The 25,775-nt window shown below is 49.7% G+C and overlaps 2 protein-coding genes across 2 annotated transcripts in view; both read right to left on the reverse strand.

The window, feature by feature from the left end:
- Positions 1-16,565, reverse strand: part of TET3 (tet methylcytosine dioxygenase 3) — a 110,611-nt gene extending 94,046 nt beyond the window's left edge. Inside the window, exon 1 of the mRNA XM_084807101.1 lies at positions 15,550-16,565. Coding sequence (XP_084663227.1) covers positions 15,550-15,864 — 315 coding nt within the window. The 5' untranslated portion in view covers positions 15,865-16,565. The remainder of the gene's footprint in view (positions 1-15,549) is intronic.
- Positions 1-25,255, reverse strand: part of LOC146340798 (uncharacterized) — an 815,287-nt gene extending 790,032 nt beyond the window's left edge. Inside the window, exon 1 of the mRNA XM_084807264.1 lies at positions 24,512-25,255. Within this exon, the coding sequence (XP_084663390.1) occupies positions 24,512-25,111 (600 nt within the window). The 5' untranslated portion in view covers positions 25,112-25,255. The remainder of the gene's footprint in view (positions 1-24,511) is intronic.
- Positions 25,256-25,775: the final 520 nt, after the last annotated feature.

The raw sequence follows: 25,775 nt of genomic DNA on the forward strand, positions 1-25,775 counted from the left end.
CTCTGCCTGCCTTCAAACACACCCACAGCTGAAAAACCCTTCCATTTGCCCCAGAAACACTTTGCATTTAACCATCTCCCCTCCCCTTGTATTTAAACAACAACCGTGGCAACCCCATTGAAAGAGCCATGTGATACAAAAATCAGTGCTGAAATCCCCCAGCCTTTATAGTCCTGTTGTCCAGCAGAACAAAAAGATACAGAGCAAGTGAAGTTCTAATGTTAAAATGTTAGAAGTGAGCTTTTGAGTTACACAGAACTCTTCTGCAGTCATCAGTGATTAAAGCGCGCACACACATGCATGCACACAAAATCACAGTATGTCACAAGGTTGACATTAACCCGGTAGAGTTAGAACCATAAGGATACACAATCATCCTGAAAAAACAGCAACAATATTTGAACAAAGTAGCCACAAAGTACAAAAGCTTCTTCTCTGTTACTATTTTGTTTTTATTACATTTTCATACTGCCCCCTTCCTCTAAGACAGGGTACATGGTTAACAAAAAGACCCTGCTGGATCACACCAAAGACCTATCAAGTCCAGCATCAACAGGACATGAGCGCAATAGCCCTCGCTCCTTCCCTGCTGTTTCCCTCCAGCAACTGACATTTAGAGGATTGCTGCCTCTGATACAAGCACATAGCCATCATGACTAGTAGCTGTTGAAAGCCTGATGCTCCCAGTATTTTGTCTAATCCTCTTTTCAGGCCATCTGAGTGGATGTCCATCACCATATCTTGAGGAAGTTAATTCCATAGTTTAACCACAGTGTTAACAATTGCTTCCTTTCTGAAACTCCCACCACCACTCATCTTCCCTGGATTGAGTTCCGCCTCCCCACACATTGCACCCTCACGACCACCATGTGATTAGCCAGAGAGATGGTACCTGGCCCATAGTAACTGGCCCTATGAGCTTCACAGGTGAGTGGGGATATGATCCAGGTCTCCCCAGCCCTAGTCCAGCACCACATTGGCTCTTTCATTGATGTGCAGTCTGGATCTCTTCAGCCCCTTCTAAGGCAGAGAACAGACCACACTTGAGAATTGTCACGATATTAGCAAAGCCAGGGATAAGTGAATTCTGGTCAATCCAAGCCACACAGTAGTCAGAGGGCCCACTCAGAGCAACAGTGAACAAGGGCTTATGGATGGGGTGGGAGCAAGATCAGCTGTGTTCATGCACATGTTATTACTATTTTTTAAAACCACACCCTAAACTTTATCATGTTTGCCAAATATTTCAGAGGTTTACAAAGCTATATACTGTATGTGACCCAGCCAGGGAGGTAGACTCTGTAGCAGCCTTCCCCACCCTGGTGCCCTCCAGATGTTTTGGACTTCAACTCCCATCAGTCCCAGCCAGCATGGCCCATGGCCAGGAATGCTGGAAGTTGTTGTCCAACACAAATGGAGGGCACCAGGGTGGGGAAGGCTGCTCCATAGCCCCATGCCAGGGAAAGAGCCCCAGCAGCAAGGGCTGCAAAGGGCACCAGCATTTTAAAGCAGAGCTAGAGCTTGCAAGATTGCACATACCGCCTGGGTAATCGGGGCTGCCCCTCCTAGATTTAAGGGACAGGACAGGCACGGGCTTGGGGAGGGGGAAAGAAGAAGAGCAGCTCTGGGCAGGCATACCTCACCTGGAGACAGGACTCATCTCATGCAATCATCTAATTGCTAAACTGAGAAGCCATGCTGAATGGAGAGCTACCAAAAGAAAGCCATTAGCCATCTAAATAAAGACAACATGCTAAATATCAGAATGAGATGTGCTTCACTTCCTTAATTGAAGACATGGTTTTAAAAGCCATTAATGTATCTTTCTTGATGAGAAAGTAGCAAACTGCAATCATATGCTGGACAATACTTCTGGCATAATTGCTTCACCTCCATAAACCTCACACAAACACAAAGAATAGCTCCAGAGAATAGCTTCAGAGAAGCAACATTTATTTGGCCAATCCAAAAATAATACTTTCACATCCATGGACAGATGCATAAATTGCCTTACATCAGGACACTACAGATGTTCCCCAAGATTAGACACAGAGATTGAAGACACATACACACAAACTGGAAGCCGCCACCACACCTCTCACATCTACTTTACTCTGATATTCCTTATGTGCCTCTTCACTCCTTACAGAAACTAAGCCAAAGTACATGTACACGAAATATGCATTTCTTCACATTCTTCCCTATTCCCCTTGCCTTGATTTTTCTTTCCTCCTTTCCCCTCCATTCTCTTCCCATATCAAAATTTAAATTGTGAGCTCCTTGGGAGATTACAAAGCGCATAAGGAATATGAGAACTTCCTTTACAAAAGTGTGAGGGGTGGCTACTGCAGTTCTGTGTGTGGTGCGTGTGTGTTCAATTTCTGTGTTTAATTGTCCCATTTTAACTCCCTGCTATGAAGTGACATAAGCAGGTGAAGCATAATTTGGATATGAACAGGGTGAAGGCAAAGTTTCATGGATCTTGAACAGACTTTCCATGCTCATGTTAATTCATAAGCCGGCAGGTACATGGATGGACCCCTTCATGGATTACTGCCTTGTTGTGGCGAAGGGGCTTGCGTAACTCAGTGAAGCCATAAGCTATGCCGTGCAGGGCCACCCAAGACGGACAGGTCATGGCAGAGAGTTCTGACAAAATGTGGTCCACTGGAGAAGGAAATGGCAACCCACTCCAGTATTCTTGCCAAGAAAACCCCATGGAACGTATCACAAGGCTAAGATCTGAATGTCCCTGATAGCCATGAGAGTGCGGTCACTGAACTTGAGCCGGACATCCTCGAGAGTGAAGTCAAGTGGGCCTTAGGAAGCATTAGTAACAACAAAGCTAGCGGAGATGACAGTATTCCAGCCGAGCTATTTAAAATCCTAAAAGATGATGCTGTTAAAGTGCTGCATTCAATATGCCAACAAATCTGGAACACTCAACAGTGGCCACAAGACTGGAAAAGGTCAGTTTACATTCCAATTCCAAAGAAGGGCAATACCAAAGAGTGTTCAAACTACCGCACAATTGCGCTCATTTCACATGCCAGCAAGGTGATGCTCAAAATCCTACAAGCTAGGCTTCAGCAATATGCGAACCGAGAACTACCGGAAGTACAAGCTGGGTTTCGAAGAGGCAGAGGAACTAGAGATCAAATCGCCAACATTCGCTGCATCATGGAGAAAGCAAGAGAATTCCAGAAAAATGTCTATTTCTGCTTCATTGACTACGCTAAAGCCTTTGATTGTGTGGATCACAACAAACTGTGGCAAATTCTTAAAGTGATGGGAGTACCAGACCACCTTACCTGTCTCCTGAGAAACCTGTACGAGGGTCAAGAAGCAACAGTCAGAACCAGACATGGAACAACCGATTGGTTCAAAATTGGGAAAGGAGTACGACAAGGCTGCACATTGTCACCCTGCTTATTTAACTTATATGCAGAGTACATCATGAGAAATGCCGGGTTGGATGAATCAGAGGTCGGAATTAAGATTGCTGGGAGAATTATCAACAACCTCCGATATGCAGACGATACCACCCTAATGGCAGAAAGCGAAGAGGATCTCAAGAGCCTCTTGCTGTGAGGGTGAAAGAGGAGAGTGCAAAAGCTGGTTTGAAACTCAACATTAAAAAAACGAAGATCATGGCATCTGGCCCTATCACTTCCTGGCATATAGAAGGGGAAGAAATGGAAGCAATGACAGATTTTACTTTCTTGGGCTCCAAGATCACCGCAGATGGTGACTGTAGCCATGAAATTAAAAGACGCTTGCTCCTTGGGAGGAAAGCTATGGCAAACCTAGACAGCATAGTAAGAAGCAGAGACATCACCTTGCCGACAAAGGTCCGTCTAATCAAAGCTATGGTTTTCCCAGTAGTAATGTATGGCTGTGAGAGCTGGACTATAAGGAAGGCTGAGCGCCGAAGAATTGATGCTTTCAAACTGTGGTGCTGGAGAAGACTCTTACGAGTCCCCTGGACTGCAAGGAGGTCAAATCGGTCCATCCTAAAGGAAATCAACCCTGAGTGCTCATTGGAAGGACAGATAATGAAGCTGAAGCTCCAATATTTTGGCCACCTAATGCGAAGAGAAAACTCCCTGGAAAAGACCCTGATGCTGGGAAAGACTGAAGGCAAAAGGAGAAAGGGACGACAGAGGATGAGATGGCTAGATAGCATCACGGATGCAATGAATATGAACTTGAGCACGCTCCGGGAGACAGCGCAGGACAGGAAGGCCTGGCGTGCTATGGTCCATGGGGTCACGAAGAGTCGGACACGACTGAACGACTGAACAACAACAACAACATGGATGGAACAATAAACAGTGAAATTTAAATCCTGCAAATTTTAATGAAAACACACCCACAGTGTCTTGTTGTCTCTCACTCCTGGTCCCTGTAAAATGACTGGGATGACTGATTTCACGGCACCACCCAACCTCCACACTAATGTGAATTTGCCAGAAAGCAATTTTAGTCTGCATCACTGTCGACATGGTAACAGTGCTCTCACTTTCCCAAGTGCAGCATCATTCTCCAATGGCCAGAGATGTCAGCCATACATCCGGAAGAGAAGTGGGTGGTGGGTCTCTGCAGGAATCTATTGGCTACAGGAAGAGATACAGGAAGCGTTCGGCAATCCATGACAACAAAGCTGCTGCAGATCAGCCGCAGCAGAGATGCTCTTTGAAATGAGGGTTTCTATGGATTGTTGAAGAAGTGCAAACAGCAACACTTTGACAAAGATGCTCAACGCTCTCCCCCAAAGGAGCAGAACATTTGTCTGCTGCAGAGAGCCACTGAATGCTCGAATTTGTAGTCTCAGAACCTCAGCGTTGTATGGACATACACTGTGCACGTTATAAAATTGTAATAACTACCTTTCTTGGTTTACCTGGTCCAGCATTCTGTTTCCATCAGTGACCAACCAGAAGCATGATGGAAAGCAGGACATGAAAGGCATACCCATCTTCCATTTTTTGTCCCCAGCACTGGATAAGAAATGGGTTTTGCAGGGCCCGGCTTGCCCTTTATACAAGAGCCCAAGAGATTCATACCACAGACCCAGGGGCATATTGTTACTTTTAAAGATGTAAACCATGAAATTTAATGTTAAATTTAAATTAACCCCTCTTTCCTCCCATGAAGCCAGCTTATATTTGGTCCCTGGACTTGTACATCCTAAATTTGCATACGTCTTTCCATTTTAATCTCCTTTTACTCTGAAATCCCAGCTTTAGAATACCAGATTGCTCAAGTAGCTCAACCCTCTGTGGAAAACTAAAGAACTAACCCCTGACTACTCAGTTTTTTTGGCATTTGGAATTTTACTTACCTGCTTTAAAATACCTCTGTTTGTTTGTTTGTTTTAGCCTGGGGGGGGGGGCTTTCCTCTTTCAGTGGAAGCACAAACTGTTCTGTGTACATTATTTTCATCCTCCTTTTCAGCCAAAAATTGATCCAACACAAAGGAATTAAAAATACAATTAAAAAAACTATATTAAAACCTTACAAGCCAATATAAAACCAGGCAGATACCCCACAGCAGACAGTTCCAAGAACTATTCACTACGGTCTGCATTAAGAAGGCTTTTAATATCTAGGCTAGCACTAAAAACACTTTAAACACTTCTTCCAGGAGCAAGATGGTCATACTCACCTCTCCCGGGAGGTCCACGGGGTGGGAGCACTACTACAGAAAATAACTTGGCTCTGCTACCCAATGGCCCAATTCCAGACAGGGAGGGAATCTCAGAAAGCTGCTCTACATGACCTCCAGGCACAAGGGGACGTTTCTAAGCATTTATATGGTGCATGGAAGTGCGCAAAGAGTTTTGTATCGGCAGAGGGCATCATCTCAATAGTTCTTGGAACAGCTCTGTAAGGTCGACTAAGGCTGACAAAATGGTGGCTTGCCCAACCCCCTCTGGTAAGTTCATGGCAGAGGTGAGATTTGAATTAAGGGTGTCTGTGTTCAGCACTCGGTCTCAAAGCCACTGGGATGTGCTAGTTTTCAAAGAGCTAAAACACAGGAGAGAGGGACCACAGGAAAGCACATGACAAGACCAAGGTACTTTTGGTGGGAAACAAGAGGCGGTTGGGGGAGGTTGACCTGGTGTTGAATGGGGTACGGCTACCCTTGAAAGACCAGGTCCGCAGCCTGGGGGTCATTTTGGACTCCCAGCTGTCCATGGAGGCTCAGGTGTCAGCTGTGAGCCAGACAGCGCTGTATCAACTCCATCTGATATGGCGGCTGCGCCCCTTCCTTCCCGACCATCTGCTCCCATCGGTAGTACATGCCCTGGTCTCCTCTCGTTTAGACTACTGTAATGCGCTCTACGTGGGCTTACCCTTGAAGACGGTTCGGAAACTGCAGCTGGTACAGAACGCAGCGGCTCGCCTGATTAAAGGCAGCCACCGGAGAGATCACATCACTCCAGTGCTGAAGGAGTTGCACTGGTTACCAGTTCTTTTCCGGGCCAAATTCAAGGTGTTGGTTTTGACCTTTAAAACCCTATATGGTTCCGGCCCAGCCAATCTTAAGGAGCGCCTCCAGCAGCACCAGACAGGCCGCTTAACAAGATCAGCCTCGGATGGCCTTCTCTCTGTCCCATCAGCCAGGACAGCTAGACTGGTGGGGACGAGGGAGAGGGCCTTTTCTGTGGTGGCCCCCACTCTGTGGAACTCCCTCCCTAGGGAACTCCGTCATGCCCCCTCTTTAATGAGCTTCCGTCATGCATTAAAAACGTGGTTGTTCAGGCAGGCATTTGGGGTGGGTTAGGGTATTTTAGAAAATGTTTTTATTGTAGAATTTTATTGTTTTAAACTGTTTTATTGTATGTTGTACATCGCCCAGAGTGGCTGGGTGACCAGCCAGATGGGCGATTAATAAATTTAATAATAATAATGATAATAATAATAATAATAACAACAACATACTTTGCATGCAGAAGGACCCAGGTTCAATCCCCAGCATCGCAATTTTAAAGGATTTGAAGTAGCAGGTGACAGGAAAGGCCACCTCCCTGCCTGAGACCCTGAAGAACTGCCTTCAGTCAGAGTACAGTGGTCAAAATCAGCAAAGGTGACTTGAGATTTCAGATGCATCATCATGTCCTGAAGCAGGGTTCACGCTTGAATTTTACAGCTGTAATGGCATATGGTTGGAGTACTTAAGACCTGATCATATCTACTAGTTTGTGCATATCAAAATGGTTAGAACAGTATCTGCAGTGTTTACACAAGCAAATAAACCAGGGGGTACTCAGTTACACTGCTACCAGAAGCAGAGATAAATTGGTCTTTTGGAACAACAATAAAAGGAAAAAATTTCAACAAGGAACCCTAATGCCTCTTCTCCTACACATCCTCCTAACCATTTCATGGGGGCTTTGCATGTAGCAGAACTTCCCAGATTATTCTGTCCTTAAAGACTAACAAATTTATCCTTGCATGAGCTAGGCAGGAGCCTTCGTGTAGGCAGGAGCCTACGTCACCCAGGAAGTTCTGCTATGCAAAGCACATGAAGTAGGGACCGTGGAGATGCTGGGAACTCTGGAGATGCATCACTTCCCCCCTGATACACACACACCATTTACATGCTACGAGTTATACAATACAAGAGATAAAAAAATAAAATTAAAGGATCTTATCATGAAAGCAGAGATCCCACATATGAATCAAAGTTAACAAGCACCAAACACCAGGCCTCAATAGGCACTGATAAGCTCAAACACACCCAATCTTTATAATTTGATCATGTCTACAAAATGTATGCATTTTGGGCAGGAACTATGTCACTTCTTTTTTTTGTCCAACAGTATGTGACCCACAACCAAGGTGCTTTCTTCAGTGATAATATACAGCCTCCTTGCAAGCTGAAGAAGCAGCTCATTACAAAAGCTTACTAAATAAAAAAATCCATTTGTAAATTCAAGGGCATCCCCCCCTGATCATATCTGCACAGATAAGGAAAAAAAAGTGGGAGTGGAAGTGCTGCCAAAGTAAGGATCATACCCACAGAATCACATTCTGGGAGGGAAAGGTGGGACGGACATCCTGCCAGGCATTGGCTGGTCAAAGAAACAGGGGAAGTCCCAACTTCCAGGGGAGCTGAGAAGAACAGGAGCAGCAGTCAACATTTGTTCAGGAAAGAGGCTTCTTTCCACCAACACTGACTGCCATAGAAGAACTATGGGGAAAGAGCAAACTGTTTAGAACATGGCATGCTGCCAAAGATGCTGCCTTTCAAAAGCAAGAAATCACCATTGCTGGCGTCCATTAGAAATCTCACTGGAGCTATTTTCAGTATGCACTTAGGGAAGTTTATGTATGGTAGAATAAACAGAAATGGAAATGGCAGATTGGCAGGAGTATTGTTAAGAGAAAGATAACACTGAAGATTCACCTACCAGAAGTATAAGGGGGGGAAAGGCCTCAGATGTGTGGGTGCTAAACACTTCCCTCCCAAGATAACAGACTCTTGGAAGTCAGTCCCATTGATTGTAGCACCACTTACATGCAAGGACAAGGGTGAGGGACTAAGCCAAACTCCTTTTAATGACGCAGACAACTTGGAGTGTCTATTCAAAAGTGCCTGTATCATTTGACTCTAACCTCACACATGTGTTTCAATTCTTGTCCAGTGATTGTTATTTAAATATAGCTACAATATATTATTAGACTGTAAGAGGTAAGACACACCATGAATAGGACCCCATAAGCATTAAGCTCCCTGGTCTTCTCAAACCACTTCTTTAAAAAATATGGGTTACCAGTGCTTCCAGATGAGAAGTGGTGAGGATCCTGAGCAAAAGAGTCTTGGGAGGCCTTGCTCAAGGTCTGGGATTTGTGAGACTTACAAATGTCAAGGTTCAAGTCCTCTTAGAGTAGATAGTGACACATAGGGCAAATCCCCATCTCCCATCCCTCAGTTCACCAGTTCAAGACCCACTGAAGGACGAAATCCTGACAAACGTATAAAACCCAAAGCCTTTGCAAAGCCAGATATCAGAGAAGGCCTCCAACTCCCTCTACCTGCTAGCCACTGTACTCCGCACCTGTGAGTTGCTGGGACAGCTCCTCCATCACCCTCAACACCTGAACTTTGACCCCAAGGCGCCAGGTGCTTGGGGAGAAAGTATACATGTCAGTCCAGAGCATGTGCCAGGATTGGGAACAGGGCCAACCACACCACCGTACAAGACAGGCTGAAGTGGCCTGCCTGAGGGGCTGATTTTGGAGGTACTATTAAGAGCAGCAAATGGACAACAATGGAGCTAGACACCTAGGAAGCCGCCTTCTTCAGAGTAAATCCCCTGGCTCACTGAGGTCAGTATTGCCCACAACTGACTGGCAGTGGCTCTCCAGAGTTTTTCCCAGCCTGACCTGGAGACGCCAGGGATGGCAAAGCACATGCTGTCCCACTGAGCTACAGCCTTTCCCAAATAATTAGTTTGTTTTGTGTTTTATCAGTGTGTGTGTGGTGGGGGGTGCCATTAGGGTGTTCTGCCTCAGGCACCAAATGTCTTTGGCTGCCTCTGGCTGGGGAGAAAGAAAAAAAGAAGTCAAAAGGAAAGTGAAAAGGGGGAAAAAAGAAAGGGAAATAGAGGCTTCTGGTGCCTTGTGTCGCAAGTGAGCTTTAAAGGCAAGTGCTGACCTGCTCAGAGCTGCTGCTGCTGTGTGGGTGGATTTGGTAACTGACAGTGTAGGTGGTGATCTAAGCGTATTTCTGGTGAGGGAACTGGTATGCTTAGTAAGTATGGGATGATGTGTTGGCAGCGCTCCGAAATCATGTGCATCATTTCACATACCCTGCTGAACAAACTGTGTTGACTCTTTCTCCTCCTCACTTCAAATCTAGAGTTGCTAAAAACAGAGCTGGAGGGTGAACGTGCTCCTGGGTGCCAGCAGAGTGATACTGACTCATGCTGAAACATGTGGGGGTGGGGGGAGATCCTCCAAGAGTGGGGGGCTCTTACCCTCTTGCGTGCTGAAAGCAACACTGCCCTGGGGTAAGAGCACAGCATGTCTCCAGCTTTGAGGCAGGGGAAATGTGCAATTCAGCTATCAGCTTTCTGCAGAATCACTGGCAAATCTGCTTCACAACATTACAACTTTACCGTGTACACCAGGAGCGGCCAACCTGCAAGCTGAGCGCCATGCAGCCCTGGCAGCAGGCGGGGCTGGGGGCCAGCAGGCCAGGCAATGGGCCCTGCCTCGCTTCTCCAAGCCACAGGCCTCAGGACAAAGCCACCCAGAGGGCTGCACATATGCTTTGGGGCACATCAGAGGGGCATTTGCCCAGAAAGGCAATGCAGCCCTCCAGCATGTGCCAGGTACAAGCGTAATGTGTGAAGCAGTCCTAAGAAATGATGCTCCCTCCTCCTACTCACTCAGGGGGTGAATGGTGTGATTCAAAGATTCCTGCTTGCAACTGCTTTACTTTGGCTACACAAGTGCAACATGCAGAAACTGGAAAATTAGTCACTAGCTGACAGGAAGGCCAGCAGCAGTGGCTCACAAGACAGAAACAACTAACAAGGGAGTTTCCTCTGTGAGAAGCTGGACTGCAAAATGCTGAACTGTGATGATGGGGTTTTTATTTGGTTCTAAGCCTTCTTTTCCCTGACATGTTTTCCCTCCCCACCGCCATTATAATTTCAGACCCTAACATTATACAGCCATCAAAATATATTACATTAAGTTGAGGCAGCATGTAAGATTCTCTGTCTAACCAAAGGATCTAGTACTTTTAGCATGAAAGGTTTATATTTCCACATTTCATAAGCTGTGCATTCATTCACTCACTCACTCACACTCACACACACACACACCCCTGCATGCCAAAAAGCCTTACTGGGTCCCAAAATAATCCCCAAAATAAACACACTGTTCTATACCTTTGCTCAACAATTAGTTTTCCTGGAGCGCCACTTTGAAAAGGGAATTGGGGCCAGTGCAACAGTGTCTGAACCCCCATCCCGATGTAGCCATCTGGGTCAGCACTTCCTCCACATCTCTTGTGTATCTAGCTTGGCAACTGGAGTTCAGACAGGATCCCTCACAGGGCTTCTAGTTGCTGACCCTGGACCAGGGGCAAAGACAGTCTACCAGGCCTTTACCATGTTCATAATGGGTGGTAATGGGACTCCACATTCCAGGAAATTCCTTTATCCTCTCTTGGCTTGAACCATTGGTTCTTGACCTGCCAGGTTTACATCTCCAGGCAAGCAAGCAGCCCCGTGCAGTATCCTAAGACTTGGAAAAGGGGCCAAATTATTCACAAATCTAGACCACTTAAGGGGCATTAGGACTGGTCACCCACCAGCCCCTAACTGACCAAACAGCCCCTGCCCACCCAGCAGGAGCAGCAGCAAAACTACAATACAAGAGGAGTCCTGATCCCAAATACAGCGATTGACAGGATGACCCCAAGATTGAGCAAGAATCCAACCAGATTCACCCACAGAACATGCACTGGCTCCGGGTCCATGCCACCAGGCAGCCTGTCTCTGACCTGACCAGTTCCAAAGTCCCAGAACAGTCGCCCTCAACCCGTGTGCCATGGCCTAGCAACAAACCACGAGGAACACATCAAATAATCAAAGGCAGCCCACTACTGGCTCTCTGTGCAATCCCCTGCTTCAGCCTTCCCTTCCTCCAATCAGCGTCTTTTACGTCTCTCCAACACGTGCTCGATCTGCAACTTATCTCAAGACTGCTACAGCCTGCAGACTTTGAGGCTTCACTATCAGGCCTAGCTTTTTCTCTCCCCTCCCCCACTCCCAGTCATTTGACTTAGCATCCAGCCTGAAGAAGAGCTCTGGAGAACTCAAAAGCTTGCTCACTTCTTTGTAATATTTAGTTGCTCCTAATAAATGGTGGCTCTGGGGCATCTCCTAGAGGGAGGGGTAATACTGTGCTGGATATGACTGGATCATTCGACCACTCCTGCTGCAATGACACAGCAGGCCTACCTGCCATCAGAGGCAGCTGCCTGCTGCTTGCCTCTCCCAAGTTCCCTGCTCTGCTTCCAATCAGGAGGCATTCCTCTGGGGGTTGGGTAGCAGCTCTTTGTGCTCACACGCCATGGAAGAGCACCTCCAGCTAGAGCACAGAAGGGAATACAACAACTGCCATGGTCTCAGCTTCCATCAGTCTGAGAAATGCTGCCCCCAGAAGGTGACCTCACAGAGGTCAACAGAAAACCTCGCAGAGTGTATGTAGGCAGAGGACCATCCTTCCTGACCCCTAATTCCCACAGGAGAAGCAATTATTGGCTGCAGGGAACAGCCATAACCTGCAGGCACTCTCTTGAAGAACAAGCAAAACAAAACACCTCACCACTTCCACACACTCAGCCCAAATCCTTGCCTTGGGTTTCCTGACCTCAGGGTTGGCATGCTGCCACCATGTCTGTAACTCCAGACATCCCCTCCAACTCCCTGCCATCCTGGCCTTCACAGATATGATGGGACCAGAAACATGTCGAGCTCCCCCGCCCTCAGTTCCCCCGAAGAGGCACAACCAGCAACCAATCAACAGTTTTTGTCATTAAGATGACCATTCAGTGACAGTATGAAACAATTTCACTGTGAAGTTGCTAAGAGATTGGATGCCTCGAGTTAAGGCACACATGTAAAGCAAGGAAGCATTCACACTGGCACAAGGTGACAAAGTTACCCAGATGGTTTAGCATAGCTTTGCCCAGACTGCAGCAGCTCCTGCACTTGACTCAATGAATCATTCTTTCTTTAATTCATACCCTGCTTTTTAACAAATAGTGATATACAACAAAGTAAACAATAACACTTACACAAATGATTAAAACAAGGTAACAGTAAAAACACAAATGCTACAACTAAAACTAGAATTTGCAGCGCTAACCAGCAGAGCATGGAACATTAAAAGCCTATCTAAAAAGGTTGTTTTTCCATGCCCGTCTGAAAGGAGGAAGAGAGGGAGCCCAACTGATCTCCCAGGAAGGCCATTCCAAAGTTTAGGCATCACCTCAGGAAAAGGCCATGCCTCACCACCCTGCCTTGCTATCACACTTCCAGCAGTGACAAAACAGAAAGTAGGAACTCACGGCTTGGATAACTTTTACATGGGAGGCAGTTGTCCCTAAGGTAACCTGGTCCCAGGTCATTATGGGCTTTAAAGATTAAAACTAGCACTTTAAATTGAGTCCACAAACAAAGAGGTAACCAATGTTGTAGATATAAGTTTGGCATTATATGGTCCAATTGATGGGCTCCAATTGACATTCTGACTCTGCCTTTTGGACCAACAGCCATTTCCAAACCGTCTTGAAAGGCAATCCATGGTGCCGCCTTTTCTTTGTGCAGGCACAAGCATCCTTCAATATTCACCACTCCTCTGTAAACTGCAACCACAGTACATTCTTCTTTTCCTCTACAGGATCAAAGAACTTGCCTTTCAGGCCATGAAAGAAACTAACTTGAGAAGTTGCCTTTCAGGCCATGAAAGACATTTGTTCACTCTCACTCCACCACGTCTGGGGGCCTCCAGCCCATCTACTGAGAATTCTCAATTCTGTTGCCGGTTCCTAAAAGATCTGAAGATACACTAAGCCTAAGACTTGCCCACATGAGCGTTTCTTCAGTACCAAAGGCAGTGGGAGAAGTCTAGATCAATGTGCAGTGTCAAGCAGGAGTCAGATGCTGCACCGGTGGAAGTGGCATTACTTTTTCACCTTCCACAAAGTGAAATGGTCAAGGAGGACACCTCTCTCCTCTTTTTGTGGTAAAGAACTTGAGAATGGAAAGAGGCTTATGCACTTAGTGGCACTGCCACCTCCTGTGCAGAGATGGAGCCTGTCTCTTTTTGAAGAAGCTTCTGGACAAAGAGACATCCCACAGCCACATCTCAGCACTGATTCACATGCAAACAGTCATGGAGCTATTAATACGATCAAGAGTTACCACACGGTTCAGTTAAATTAACCCTGAAGGTCCATTATCTTCAGCCAGGTCCAGTCTTCAGACGTGCAGCTTAGCAGTGGTTACTGCTGGTGTGGTGTGGTTACTGCTGGTCCTGCAGTTGCTCATATGCTGGTAATTGAAAACCGTCGACAGGCTTCCACCCACATGGGCTGCTCGCTATTATGTCATGGTTAGCAATCACGCACATGACACACCTCCCCATGGGATGGATGTTGCTTGTCTGATTGCTAACCATGATGCAACCCTCGTGGGCAGAATACTTTTACTGGCATGGCAGCAACCGTGGGACTAAAAGCTGCCGTGCTGGGGCAGTGCGAGGGGCGCTTATGACGACCTGACCCCTTAAGTGCACTCTGAGCAGTAATTTACACCAATGCACAAAGAAGTACAGTCAACTGCACACAACCCATAGGATACTGAATAGTCAGGCCTGGCAGTTGCAACCCAAAGGACTTTTGTTCATAACTGCCAAACTGCCTGCTGAGACGATGTTGGTAGTTTTGGCAATTACAAACAAAATTCCAGCTCTGGCTGCATATCACCCCGCATCACCTCAAACATAATGCTTTTCAACAGGATAAGTCCAGACATTCAGGGCTGATGTGTTCAGGAAAGACCCCCCCACACACACTTCTGAACGCTTGGAAACATCAACAACTCCTTGTCCATGGAAAAGCCAGGAGGAGCCATGGAGAAGGGTCAGCATAGCAGTCCCCATGAGATGCTAGTTCTCCAGGTGGAGGGGCCTTTCTTTCACAGAGGAACATACAATCCTGCGAGCCCCCAGCTGCAGTCTGAAGAGGTCAAGCCCCAGGAAGACGGCACTGCCTGACGCTTTGGAATAGGCAGATATTGTTTGGGAAACAACAAATTGTACTGGGAAACCTCAGGCCCAGGGGCCAAAGCTGGCCCTCCTAGGGCTCCAATCTGGCCCCCTGGGATTCTCCAGGTGGCCACGACCCATTTCCCCTGACTACTGAGTGTTTGGCGGTTTCCTGGCTGTTGTGCAGTATTTTTCCCATTCTAAAAGGTTGAGAAGCCTCTCCTAGTTCCTGGCAGGAAGCGCTTGAACCTACAATATGCCAGTATCTGTTGTATTTTAGGTCCCACCCCTTTTGCCCTCAGCCCCCCACCACCACTGGAATGTGGCCCCCAAGCTCTGAAAAGGAATCTGGCCCTCAGGCTGAAAGAGGTTCCCCACCCCTGATACCACAGAAACTCTTAAGAAACCTCTGGCTCGTCCGCGTTGTCCCCCACCTTCTTTATCATAGTCTCACAGACCATGTGAAAGTGCGCCAAAAGCCACAGGTGGTCCCTGAACCACAGATCTGCCTCTGTCACAGAGGAAGCTGGGCAACAACTCACGGGTCACGTGCAGCTGTGAACACTCCAGGAGCTGTGCCGGGTGTATCCTCTCTAACACTGCAGAGGGTCCTGGGCTCATCCCCCAGATTAAGCAATGCAACAAGAGAAAAACAACAGAAGGAGGCCATGTGCGTTCAGTAGCGGCAGTCAGGTTTAAGTTAACGGGGATTTCTACATACCACCATCTCGCGAAGCGAGGAACACTCACCTCCCTCCTACACCCCGATTTCCTTTTCTTCAGAGCTTCGCACTTCCTCATCTTGCAGACCTGGTGGCTGGTCCGTCGGTTCAGGCAGTGCCTGCAAGTCCCACAATTTTCCTTCCTCAGGCACGGGGCGCAGCGCCCGCAGCGCCTGCGCTTCTTCCGGGGTCGGGAGGCGGCATCGGCACCGCTGCCGCCGTCCCCCGGCACCGCTGCCGGGAAGCCGCCCGGGGCTCTGCTCAGCATCTCAAGGCAGTCGGCGCGGCGGCCGGCATCCCTCCGCACGGGGCTGAGCGAGGCCGGCAACTGGATCTTCTCCATGGCTTTGCGCCAGCAGCGGAGGATGCCCGGCCTGGCTCAGCAGGAGGCTTCGCTGCCTCTGTAGGCTGAAGAACTTCAGAAAGTCTGGGAAAGCAACTTTGGGCCGCCGAACGAGTCAACCTTGCTCCAAGGCACGGCGATGTCGTGCGCGGCGAGGCGAGCCCTGCCGCGCCTCATCTGCTTCTCGTCCCCAACGTTCTCTCTCTGCTCAGGCCGCTGGTCGCCGCCGTCGCGGGGCCTTTGGGGCCACAGAGCTCAGAGGGGTCCTGAGAGGGAAGCATCCTGGAGGCAAGCCGCTTCGGGCGGAATCAGTCCGGAGTAACCGCTGCCGCCCAGGTCTCCGCGCCAGGTGCTCCACGGTCACCCTCGCCCAGGCGCGGAGGGGCGTCTGGAGAGCGACGGGGCCCCGCCCGTCCCCTCCCGTCCCGGCTCCGGTTCCTGCGGCACGCGCCTGACCCGGCTGCTTCCACGCCGCGCGCGCCGCGGGCGACCGGCACGCTCGCAGAACAGCCCCGCCGCGGACGCGCCTGCCGAGCCCTGGCGTGAGCACGGCGCCTTCGCTGGCCTGCAGGCCCGGCTCGCTCCGAGCGCGGGCCCCTCGCGGGGGCGCCGGAGCAGGACCCCGCCCCGCCCCGCCCGCCGCGCCGCGTGCGAAGCTCGGGACCCGCGGACCGCCTGCCTTCCTCTTCCGCGCTCGCCTTTGTGCCGAGGAGGAGTCGCGCCCGGCGCCGGAGGAGGCGGCCCCACGGGCAGGGCGGGGGTCGGAGCAAGGCCGCGCGATCTGCCTGCCGGCCGAGCCCCGAGGGAGCGCCTCGGCGCCGCCCCCGCCCCCGGCACACAAAGAGCCCTTCACCAGCACCAGCGCGAGCCGTCCCCGGCGGCTCGGATCCCCCGGGCCGGGCCGCGGGGCCGGGGAGCCCGCGCCCGCCCCTTGCTCGGCCAGGGGCGGCGGCGGGAAGGGTCGCGGCGGCGGCGGCGCACGTTGCTGCTGCCGCTGCTTCTTTGTTCCGCAGGCGCCTCCTGGCCAGAGGCGCTCGCGCGCTCCCGGCCGGGCCGGGCCGGGCCGGGGGGCGCCCGCCCAAGCGCGGGGCTGGCCCGGCGCGCCCGGGATCCCGGCGGGAAGCGCCCGGGCCGCTGCAGTCCGGCCGGGCGCGCAGAGCGGGTGGCCGGGCAGGCGGCGCTGCTGCGGCCGCCAGCCGGGGTCCGCTGCACTTGCGCGCCGCTGCGCCTCGGCCTCTCGGCGCGCCTGCGAAGTTGGAGCTGATCGGGCCGCCGCCGCCCGGGCTGCCCCGGCCTCAACGAGGGCCCGAGATCGGGGCCCTGGCCGGCCCCCGCAGCCGCCGAGGCCCGCCTGCCTTGCGTCCAGGGCCGGCCCGATCCTCCGCGCGGAGGGGGGCGAGAGCGGGAAGCCCGCGCTGCCCCTCTCCGGGGGCGGGTGGTGGGCCGCCTCGCGGGCTCGGGCATGTCCCGCTGTTGGAGCGAGGCGGCGGGCTCGGACGAGAGGCGCCCGGAGAAGTCGCCCGCGCGGAGTTCCGGGGGGATCGCCGCCTGCGACGCGCGTGTCACAGGAGGATCCTCCCGTTGCACAGTTTGGCCCGCGTAGCTTTTGCACGCGCGCTCCAGGAATTGGCGCCCTGAGAAGCGCTTCGGCCTCTTGCGGGGAAACGGCCCTTCCTCTTCCATGCCCGCTTCCTCGCCTCCGGTCACGAGGCGCCCTTCGGGGAGCAGGGCACCCTTTGGCCCCACGGATGCGGTGGGCTTTGCTCTACCCTAAGCCGGCCTGCAAAGGGGGCAGCTCTGAGCTCTCAAGCGCCTCTTACGCAGGCAGGCTGGCAAGCTGGGCCAGGGAGGGGCTCTGGGTCGGTGGCAGAGCCCCTGTGTGGCCTGCGGAAGGTTCCAGGTTTGGTCCCATTCAGCTTCTCCTGGTAGGGCAGGAAAATTCCTGCCTAAAATCCTAGACAGCCGCTGCTGCCGGTCAGCGTCGACAGCATAGCAGCATGGTAGGGAACACCATTTTGGCCCGGCCTCCCAGGCATTCTGGTTTTTTATGGGCAGGGGAGGTTTCTGTATGTGGTTTTTTTGTCAGTGCAGCCCCCTCCAACCTGCAGTCTGAAGTGGCACAGCCCAGGTACAGGTTCACCGCCTCAGCGACAAGAGGGATTGGTGTCTGTCCACTGTGCAAACACTTGGGCTGCTACAGAAAGCAAGAGGAAGAACACTGAAGTGCCTTACGCCAGCGGCCTTATAGCATCTCTCTGTGATCCTTACATAATCTTTTGCATCCTAATTGTAAGTCAAAGGCGAAGCCTCTGCCATTCCTAGCATGGTCCTCAGATTGGGTTTTAGATTTCCAGCATCTGCAGTTCAAGGATTGGCCTTTTCAGGCAAGGTGACAGTGCACCTGCCACAATAAATGTGTGAATCATTAAGGCACCCTGGACTCTTGTGTTTCTCCCATGATCAGGCACAAGTTTTCCAAAACTCAAGCCACTAGCCTGTATTTCTGGGATTTGGGGATTGTGCCCCTAACAAATATACCCATTATATCTGTATCTTTTCACACATTATGTCTCTAAGGGAATGTAAAGCACAAATGTGATGTGTGTGTATCTTACCAGTACGGTTTTCAAGGATCTGGTGTTGACTGGCTCCCTATTGTGTTCACACATGACATGGTGGCAAAACTGTGTGCTTTGTGTAGTGTGTGAAACAGAAATAGTGACGGTGCCAAGCGTCTTTCTGTAAGCCTCACAAGCACCTGCTGGCTACTGCCTATACTGTCTGTAGGGACACAGTGGTCCCCTCTTCAGCCCATATGCCTGTGTTCTGAAAACATTTAACTCAAATGTTTATTTTTTATATTTTTAGTACCTTTTTTAGGCCACAACCTGTTCTCCAAGACTGTAGGACACAGAATAGCTGGCTTAAATTACAGGAAGGCAGATTTTGGTTGAACATCAAGAAAAGCTTCCTAGCGGCCAGAGCGGTCAGACAATGGCACCAACTGCCTGGGGAAGTGGTGGGCTGTCCCTTGCTGGAGGTAGAAGCAGAGACTGGACAGCTGTCTGTCAGGGATGCTTTAAACTGGATGCTCTCTGCACTGGGCCTAAATGGCCCCTTCCAACTGTATGATTCTACAAAAGGTTTGGGCCTCCCTGATGCACTTATAACGTGGAAAGGCTTTAGAAGAAACCTGGTAAACATCAGCAAGTCTATCTCGGGTTACTGCAATAGTTGCTAAACATCAGAGTCAAAATGGAAAGTCTGGTTAGCATGTTACTGTGGCAGCAGGCAAAAGCACAATCACATCAGCAACAATGGTGGAGGAAGGCATGAGTGGGTACCCGTACATCAGCCGAGATGCAAGGAGACATCTTGGCTGACAAGTGCTATCATGTTCTCTCTCCCCCTCAAATAACGAACTGGGGGGGGGGCTGCTTACTGGATTGGGATCTCTGAGGAACGAGCCTGATCAGAGGAACCCTGAGGTTTCCAAATGTACAATCTTTTTTGTCAAAAAAGCTACATGGGCAAAAAAGCCCCACACAGCCCAATGAGCATGATGGTGTCAACTTGAAAAGGGAAAACCAGGGAGGGGGCAGAATAGCCTGCTTGAACCTATAGGACACCTATTAAGGGGAGATGAGACACCAACGTTTTGTAGGTCCCATGGGTGTTCTATCCAACCAGGGCAATGTTGTCACACACATTGCACTAAGTCTTGCATTTGATTTATTAGTCCACCCTCCAAATAGCCCAGTGAAGGGATGTTTGCTGGCCCTTTATCTACAGGTACCAAGAACCTTCTACCTGCACTGCACAGCAGGACCAAAGGAGGCCTCTGTCCTTTCTTCTCATTACATAACTTAAGGCGGCCACCAGGCTACAGGAAACCGCAGCAGTTGTGAGAAGAGGATCAGGCTGGGAGTTTATACACCCAGGACTGCAAAGCCTCTCCTCTAAAGCAGTTGCATGGATCAGACTTTGATCAATAGATAGGGAGAGGGCATCCCTGTTAATTCCTTTGGATCTCTCGGCATTTGATACCATCAGCCATGGTATCCTTCTGGACTGCCATTGGGGGCACTGCTCTGCAGTGGTTCCTCTCCTTTCTCTCAGGACGATTCCAGAGGGTGTTGCTTGGGAATGGTTGTTCCTTGAAAAAGGAACTATTCTGTGGAGTCCCTCAGGGCTCCATCCTATCCCTGATGCTGTTTAATATCTACATGAAACCACTGGGAGAGATCATCAGGAGGTTTGGGGCTGAGTGTTATCTCTGCACTGGGCTGATAACACCCAAATCTATTTCTCCTTAACATCTTTATCCACAGAAAGCAGGACTCCTCTGAAGGACTGCCTGAAGTCAGTAATGGGCTGGATGAGGGAGAACAAGCTGAAGTTGAATCCAGGCAAGACTGAGGTGCACATCGCTAATTCAGGTGTTGAGGTATGTCAACCAGTTCTAGATGGGGTTGCACTCCCCCTGAAGGAGCAAGTTCGTAGCTGGGGGCGGTGCTTCTTGATCCAACCCTGCTCCTGGCACCCCAGGTGGAGGCAGTGGTGCGAAGTGCCTGTTATCAGCTTCGGCTGATACGCCAGCTACGCCCATTGCTGGAACATGTGGACCTGATAACGGTGGTGCATGCGCTGGTCACCTCTAGGCTTGATTTCTGTATTGCGCTGCACTTGGGGCTGCCTTTATATTTAGTTCAGAAACTTCACCTGGTACAAAATAGGGCAGCCAGGTTGGGCTCTGGGACATCCTGTGGAGACCACTTTGTTTATTTGGTCAGTTGCTTCCGACTCTTCGTGACTTCATGGACCAGCCCACGCCAGAGCTTCCTGTCGGCCGTCGCCACCCCCAGCTCCCACAAGGTCGAGTCCGTCACCTCCAGAATATCATCCATCCATCTTGCCCTTGGTCGGCCCCTCTTCCTTTTGCCTTCCACTTTCCCTAGCATCAACATCTTCTCCAGGGTACCTGTCTTCTCATGATGTGGCCAAAGTACTTCAGTTTTGCCTTTCATATTCCCTCAAGTGAGCAGTCTGGCTTTATTTCCTGGAGTATGGACTGGTTTGATCTTCTTGCGGTCCAAGGCACTCTCAGAATTTTCCTCCAGCACCACAGTTCAAACGCATCTCTCTTCCTTCGCTCAGCCTTCCTTATGGTCCAGCTCTCGCAGCCATAGGTTACTACGGGGAATACCATTGCTTTCATAGAATCATAGAATAGAATCATAGAATAGTAGGGTTGGAAGGGGCCTACAAGGCCATCGAGTCCAACCCCCTGCTCAATGCAGGAATCCAAGTCAGAGCATCCCTGACAAATGGCTGTCCAGCCTCGTCTTAAAGGCCTCCAGTGTGGGAGAGCCCACCACCTCCCCAGGTAATTGGTTCCATTGCCGTATTGCTCTGACACTCAGGAAGTTTTTCCTGATGTTCAGCCGGAATCTGGCTTCCTGTAACTTGAGCCCATTATTCCGTGTCCTGCACTCTGGGATGATCAAGAAGAGATCCTGGCCTTCGTCTCTGTGACAACCTTTCAAGTACTTGAAGAGTGCTATCATATCTCCCCTCAGTCTTCTCTTCTCCAGGCTAAACATGCCCAGTTCTTTCAGTCTCTCTTCATAGGGCTTTGTTTCCAGTCCCCTGATCATCTTTGTTGCCCTCCTTTGAACCCTCTCCAGCTTGTCTGCATCCTTCTTAAAGTGTGGTGCCCAGAACTGGACACAGTACTCCAGATGAGGCCTAACCAGTGCTGAGTAGAGGGGAACTAGTACTTCCCAGGAGTTGGAAGCGATGCTTCTATTAATGCAGCCCAAAATAGCATTTGCCTTTTTTGCAGCCACATCACATTGTTGGCTCATATTCAGCTTGTGATCGACGACAATTCCAAGATCCTTCTCGCTCGTAGTGTGGTTGAGCCACGTATCCCCCATCTTGTAACTGTGCATTTGGTTTCTTTTTCCTAGGTGCAGAACTTGGCATTTGTCCCTATTAAATGCCATTCTGTTGTTTTCTGCCCAGCACTCCAGTCTATCCAGATCACTTTGAATTTTGTTTCTGTCTTCCAAAGTATTAGCTATCCCACCCAATTTTGTGTCATCTGCAAATTTGATCAGCATTCCCTGCACCTCCTCCTCCAAGTCATTAATAAAAATGTTGAAGAGCACTGGGCCCAGGACTGAGCCCTGCGGTACCCCACTCGTTACCTCTCCCCAGCTTGAGAAGGTCCCATTGATAAGCACTCTTTGAGTCCGATTCTGTAGCCAACTGTGGATCCACATGATCGTTGTTTCATCTAGCCCACTTCGAGCAAGTTTGCTCATCAGGATATCATGGGGCACTTTGTCGAAAGCTTTGCTGAAGTCGAGGTATATGATGTCTACAGCATTCCCACGGTCTACAAGGGAGGTGACTTGATCAAAAAATGAGATCAGATTTGTCTGGCAGGACTTGTTTTTGACAAATCCATGTTGGCTTCGAGTAATCACGGCATTGTTGTCAAGGTGCTTCCAGATGGATTGCTTTATGATCTGCTCCAGAATTTTCCCAGGGATTGATGTCAGACTGACTGGTCTGTAGTTCCCAGGTTCCTCCTTTTTACCCTTTTTGAAGATAGGGACAACGTTAGCCCTCCTCCAGTCATCTGGCACTTCCCCGGTCCTCCATGATTTCTCAAAGAGAATAGACAGCGGTTCTGAGAGTTCTTCTGCCAGTTCCTTTATTACTCTAGGATGCAGTTCATCTGGCCCTGGAGATTTGAACTCATTCAAAGTAATGAGGTGTTCCTTGACCATATGCCTGTCGATCTCAAGCTGCAATCCTGCCCCTTCAGCCTGTACTTCGCCTTTGCCAGGGGGGTCATAGACCCTCTTTTGGGAGAAGACTGAGCCAAAGTAGGAATTGAGCACTTCTGCCTTTTCTTTGTCATCTGTTATCATTTTGCCATCCTTATTTAATAGCTGAACAACCATTTCTTTCCTCTGCCTTTTACTATGCACGTAGCTGAAGAAAGCCTTTTTGTTGTTTTTAGCATCCCTCGCTAACCTCACCTCGTTCTCCGCTTTAGCCTTCCTGACGCCATCCCTGCAATTCTGTGCTACCTGCCTGTACTCTTCCTTTGTTACTTGGCCTTCTTTCCACTTCTTATATGTGTCCTTTTTTGTTTTCAGGTCATCCCTAAGCTTTTTGTGAAGCCACATTGGCTTCTTCTGTTGCCTTCCACCTTTTCTTCTTGTTGGAATTGTTTGTGATTGTGCCTTGAGAATTTCCTTTTTTAAAAGTTCCCACCCATCTTGGACTCCTTTTCTCGCTAGCATTGTTTGCCATGGGACCTTACTGATCATTGTTCTGAGTTTATTAAAATCAGCTTTCCTAAAATCCAGGGTACGCGTTTGAGTACACTCGGCTTTTGCTTCCCTTAGAACCAAGAACTCAAGTACAACATGGTCGCTTTCCCCCAGAGTTCCTGTAACTGCTACTTTATCCACTAAGTCATCTCTGTTGGTTAGGATCAAGTCAAGGATAGCCGATCCTCTAGTTCCTTCCTCTACTTTCTGTAGGAGGAAGTTATCCGCCACACAAGTCAGGAATTTCCTGGAGGGGCCATGTTTTGCAGAATTTGTCTCCCAACAAATATCGGGGAAATTGAAGTCCCCCATTACTACTACATCATGCTTCCTTAAAACATTGGCTATTTGCTTTTCAAAAGTTTCATCCTTGGCTTCTCCTTGATTGGGTGGCCGGTAGTAGACTCCGACCACCAGGTTCCTTTTATTCTTTGCTCCATTTATTTCAACCCAGATGCTCTCGATGGGGCTACCAAGCTCCTCCTCCTGTATTTCTGTGCAGAGATATGTATTTTTCACATACAGTGCAACCCCGCCTCCCTTTCTGTTCCTCCTGTTCTTTTTGAACAAGTTATATCCTTCAACTGCTGTATTCCAGTCATGAGAGTCATCCCACCAAGTCTCAGTTATACCTATCAAGTCATAATTTCCCTCCTGTATTAAGAGTTCAAGTTCATTCTGTTTGTTTCCCATACTCTGGGCATTAGTATATAGACATCGAAGACCATGTGCTTCATAGTCTGGCTTTCTTCCTACATGTGTCTGAAGACTATTATTGGGCACTATCAGCGCTGTTCTCTCCATTGCAGTGCATGCGCCTACGTCCATTGTTACCCCCAACATTACATCTCCCTTCCCCGTAGGATTCTGTTTAAAGCCCTCCTGATGAAGTTCTTCATGCTGTGGCCAAACACATTCTTCCCAGCCTTTGTGAGGTGCAACCCATCCCTAGCCAACAGCCCATCTTCCAGGAAGTATAGCCCGTGGTCCCAGAATCCAAATCTCTCTCGTCGGCACCACCTTCGTAGCCAGTCATTCACCCGGAGTATTTTTCGTTCCCTTTCTATCCCTCTTCTAACTACTGGAAGGATGGATGAGAAAACTATCTGGGCCCCAAAGTTCTTGAGTTTCCTTCCCAAAGCTTCAAAGTCTGACGTGATCTCTTCGTAGCTCCGCTTGGCGGTATCATTTGTTCCCACATGGATGAGAAGAAAGGGATACCTGTCAGTGGGCTTTATGAGTGCAGGCAACCTTTCAGTCACGTCTCTAATCTGTCCTCCCGGGAGACAACATACCTGGCGAGTCCACGGGTCTTCGCGACATACTTGGGTCTCGATCCCACGCAGCAAGGAGTCTCCCACTACTACCACTCTTCTCTTCTTCTTCTTGTAGGCCTGGGTTTCATCGCCTCTGTTTGACTGACCTTTAGCCTCTTGCTCACTCTCATGCAGGTTCCCCTGTGATTCTTCCTCTGCAGGCTGTCCTCCAGTCTCATCTGCAAGTACCTGGAATCGGTTCCACAGCTCCACCGCTTCCACTGGTGCAGAGTGGCGTCTAGTTCTTCTTCTCCTAACTGTCACCGTTTTCCAAGGAGTATCCTCTACTCCATTTTTCTTCTCCTCAGCATTTCCCACTTCTGCCTCATCTTGCTGTTGCTCTTCAAGCTTCTGGTCTGCCCTTTGCTGCTGTAGTTCCCCCATTCTGTCCAAGAACTCTTCGTGTTCTCTTATTCCCCGGAGGGTTGACAGTCGCCGCTCCAGTCCACTTACTTTTTCCTCCAGCAGCGTGATCAACTTGCACTTGTTGCAGGTGTAGGCCATGTTGTTCTCAGGCAAGAAAACAAACATTGCACACACCTTGCAGGTCACCACCACTGGAGAGTCTTGTCCTTCCATAGCCCCTTTTCCCTTTTTGTGTCTAGCTTTGTGATTGTTCTAGACTAGCCTGTGCCTGCTCCTCTACTCAGTAGAGGTTAAAAGCAGAGTCCCACTGGTGTGGAAGTGTGTGTTACAAGACAAATAAATGGGAAAAAGTTAGTTAAAAAAAAAAAAATGTTAGGGGCCTCCCCCTTGACCTCCCCTGCCGAACTCCCCTGGCCAACTCCTGTTTGCTCCCCCTGTTTGCTCCCCCTGTTTGCTCGCTCTGTTCGCTCGCTCTCTGGGAGCTTGCCTGCTTCTGTAGTCCCTGGACCAGCTGGAGCAGCTTGCTCTGCTCTGCTCTGCTCAGCTGGGAGGCGGGAAACAGACTGAAGCTTCCCGCCCAGTCAGCTGCTGGGAGTACTCAGGCCACACCCCTCCAATTCAGTTGGAGCTCTCAGAAGCTCCTGGTGAGCTCACAGCCAGTCAGAAGGATAAAGGGCAGCGCCCTGGGCTTCCTGCAACCCACTTACCTCTTAGCCTCTGTCTCCTTTGTCTCCTTTGTCTCTTCAACCACTGCAACTCCCCTGGCCAACTCCTGTTTGCTCCCCCTGTTCGCTCGCTCTGTTCGCTCGCTCTCTGGGAGCTTGCCTGCTTCTGTAGTCCCTGGACCTTTGCGGACCTTTGTTGTCAGTGTGATGTC

This window comes from Heloderma suspectum, chromosome 6, assembly GCF_057233095.1.
Source record: "Heloderma suspectum isolate Gila_16-S chromosome 6, 16-S_ref, whole genome shotgun sequence".
In the NCBI taxonomy this organism is placed as follows: domain Eukaryota; kingdom Metazoa; phylum Chordata; class Lepidosauria; order Squamata; family Helodermatidae; genus Heloderma; species Heloderma suspectum.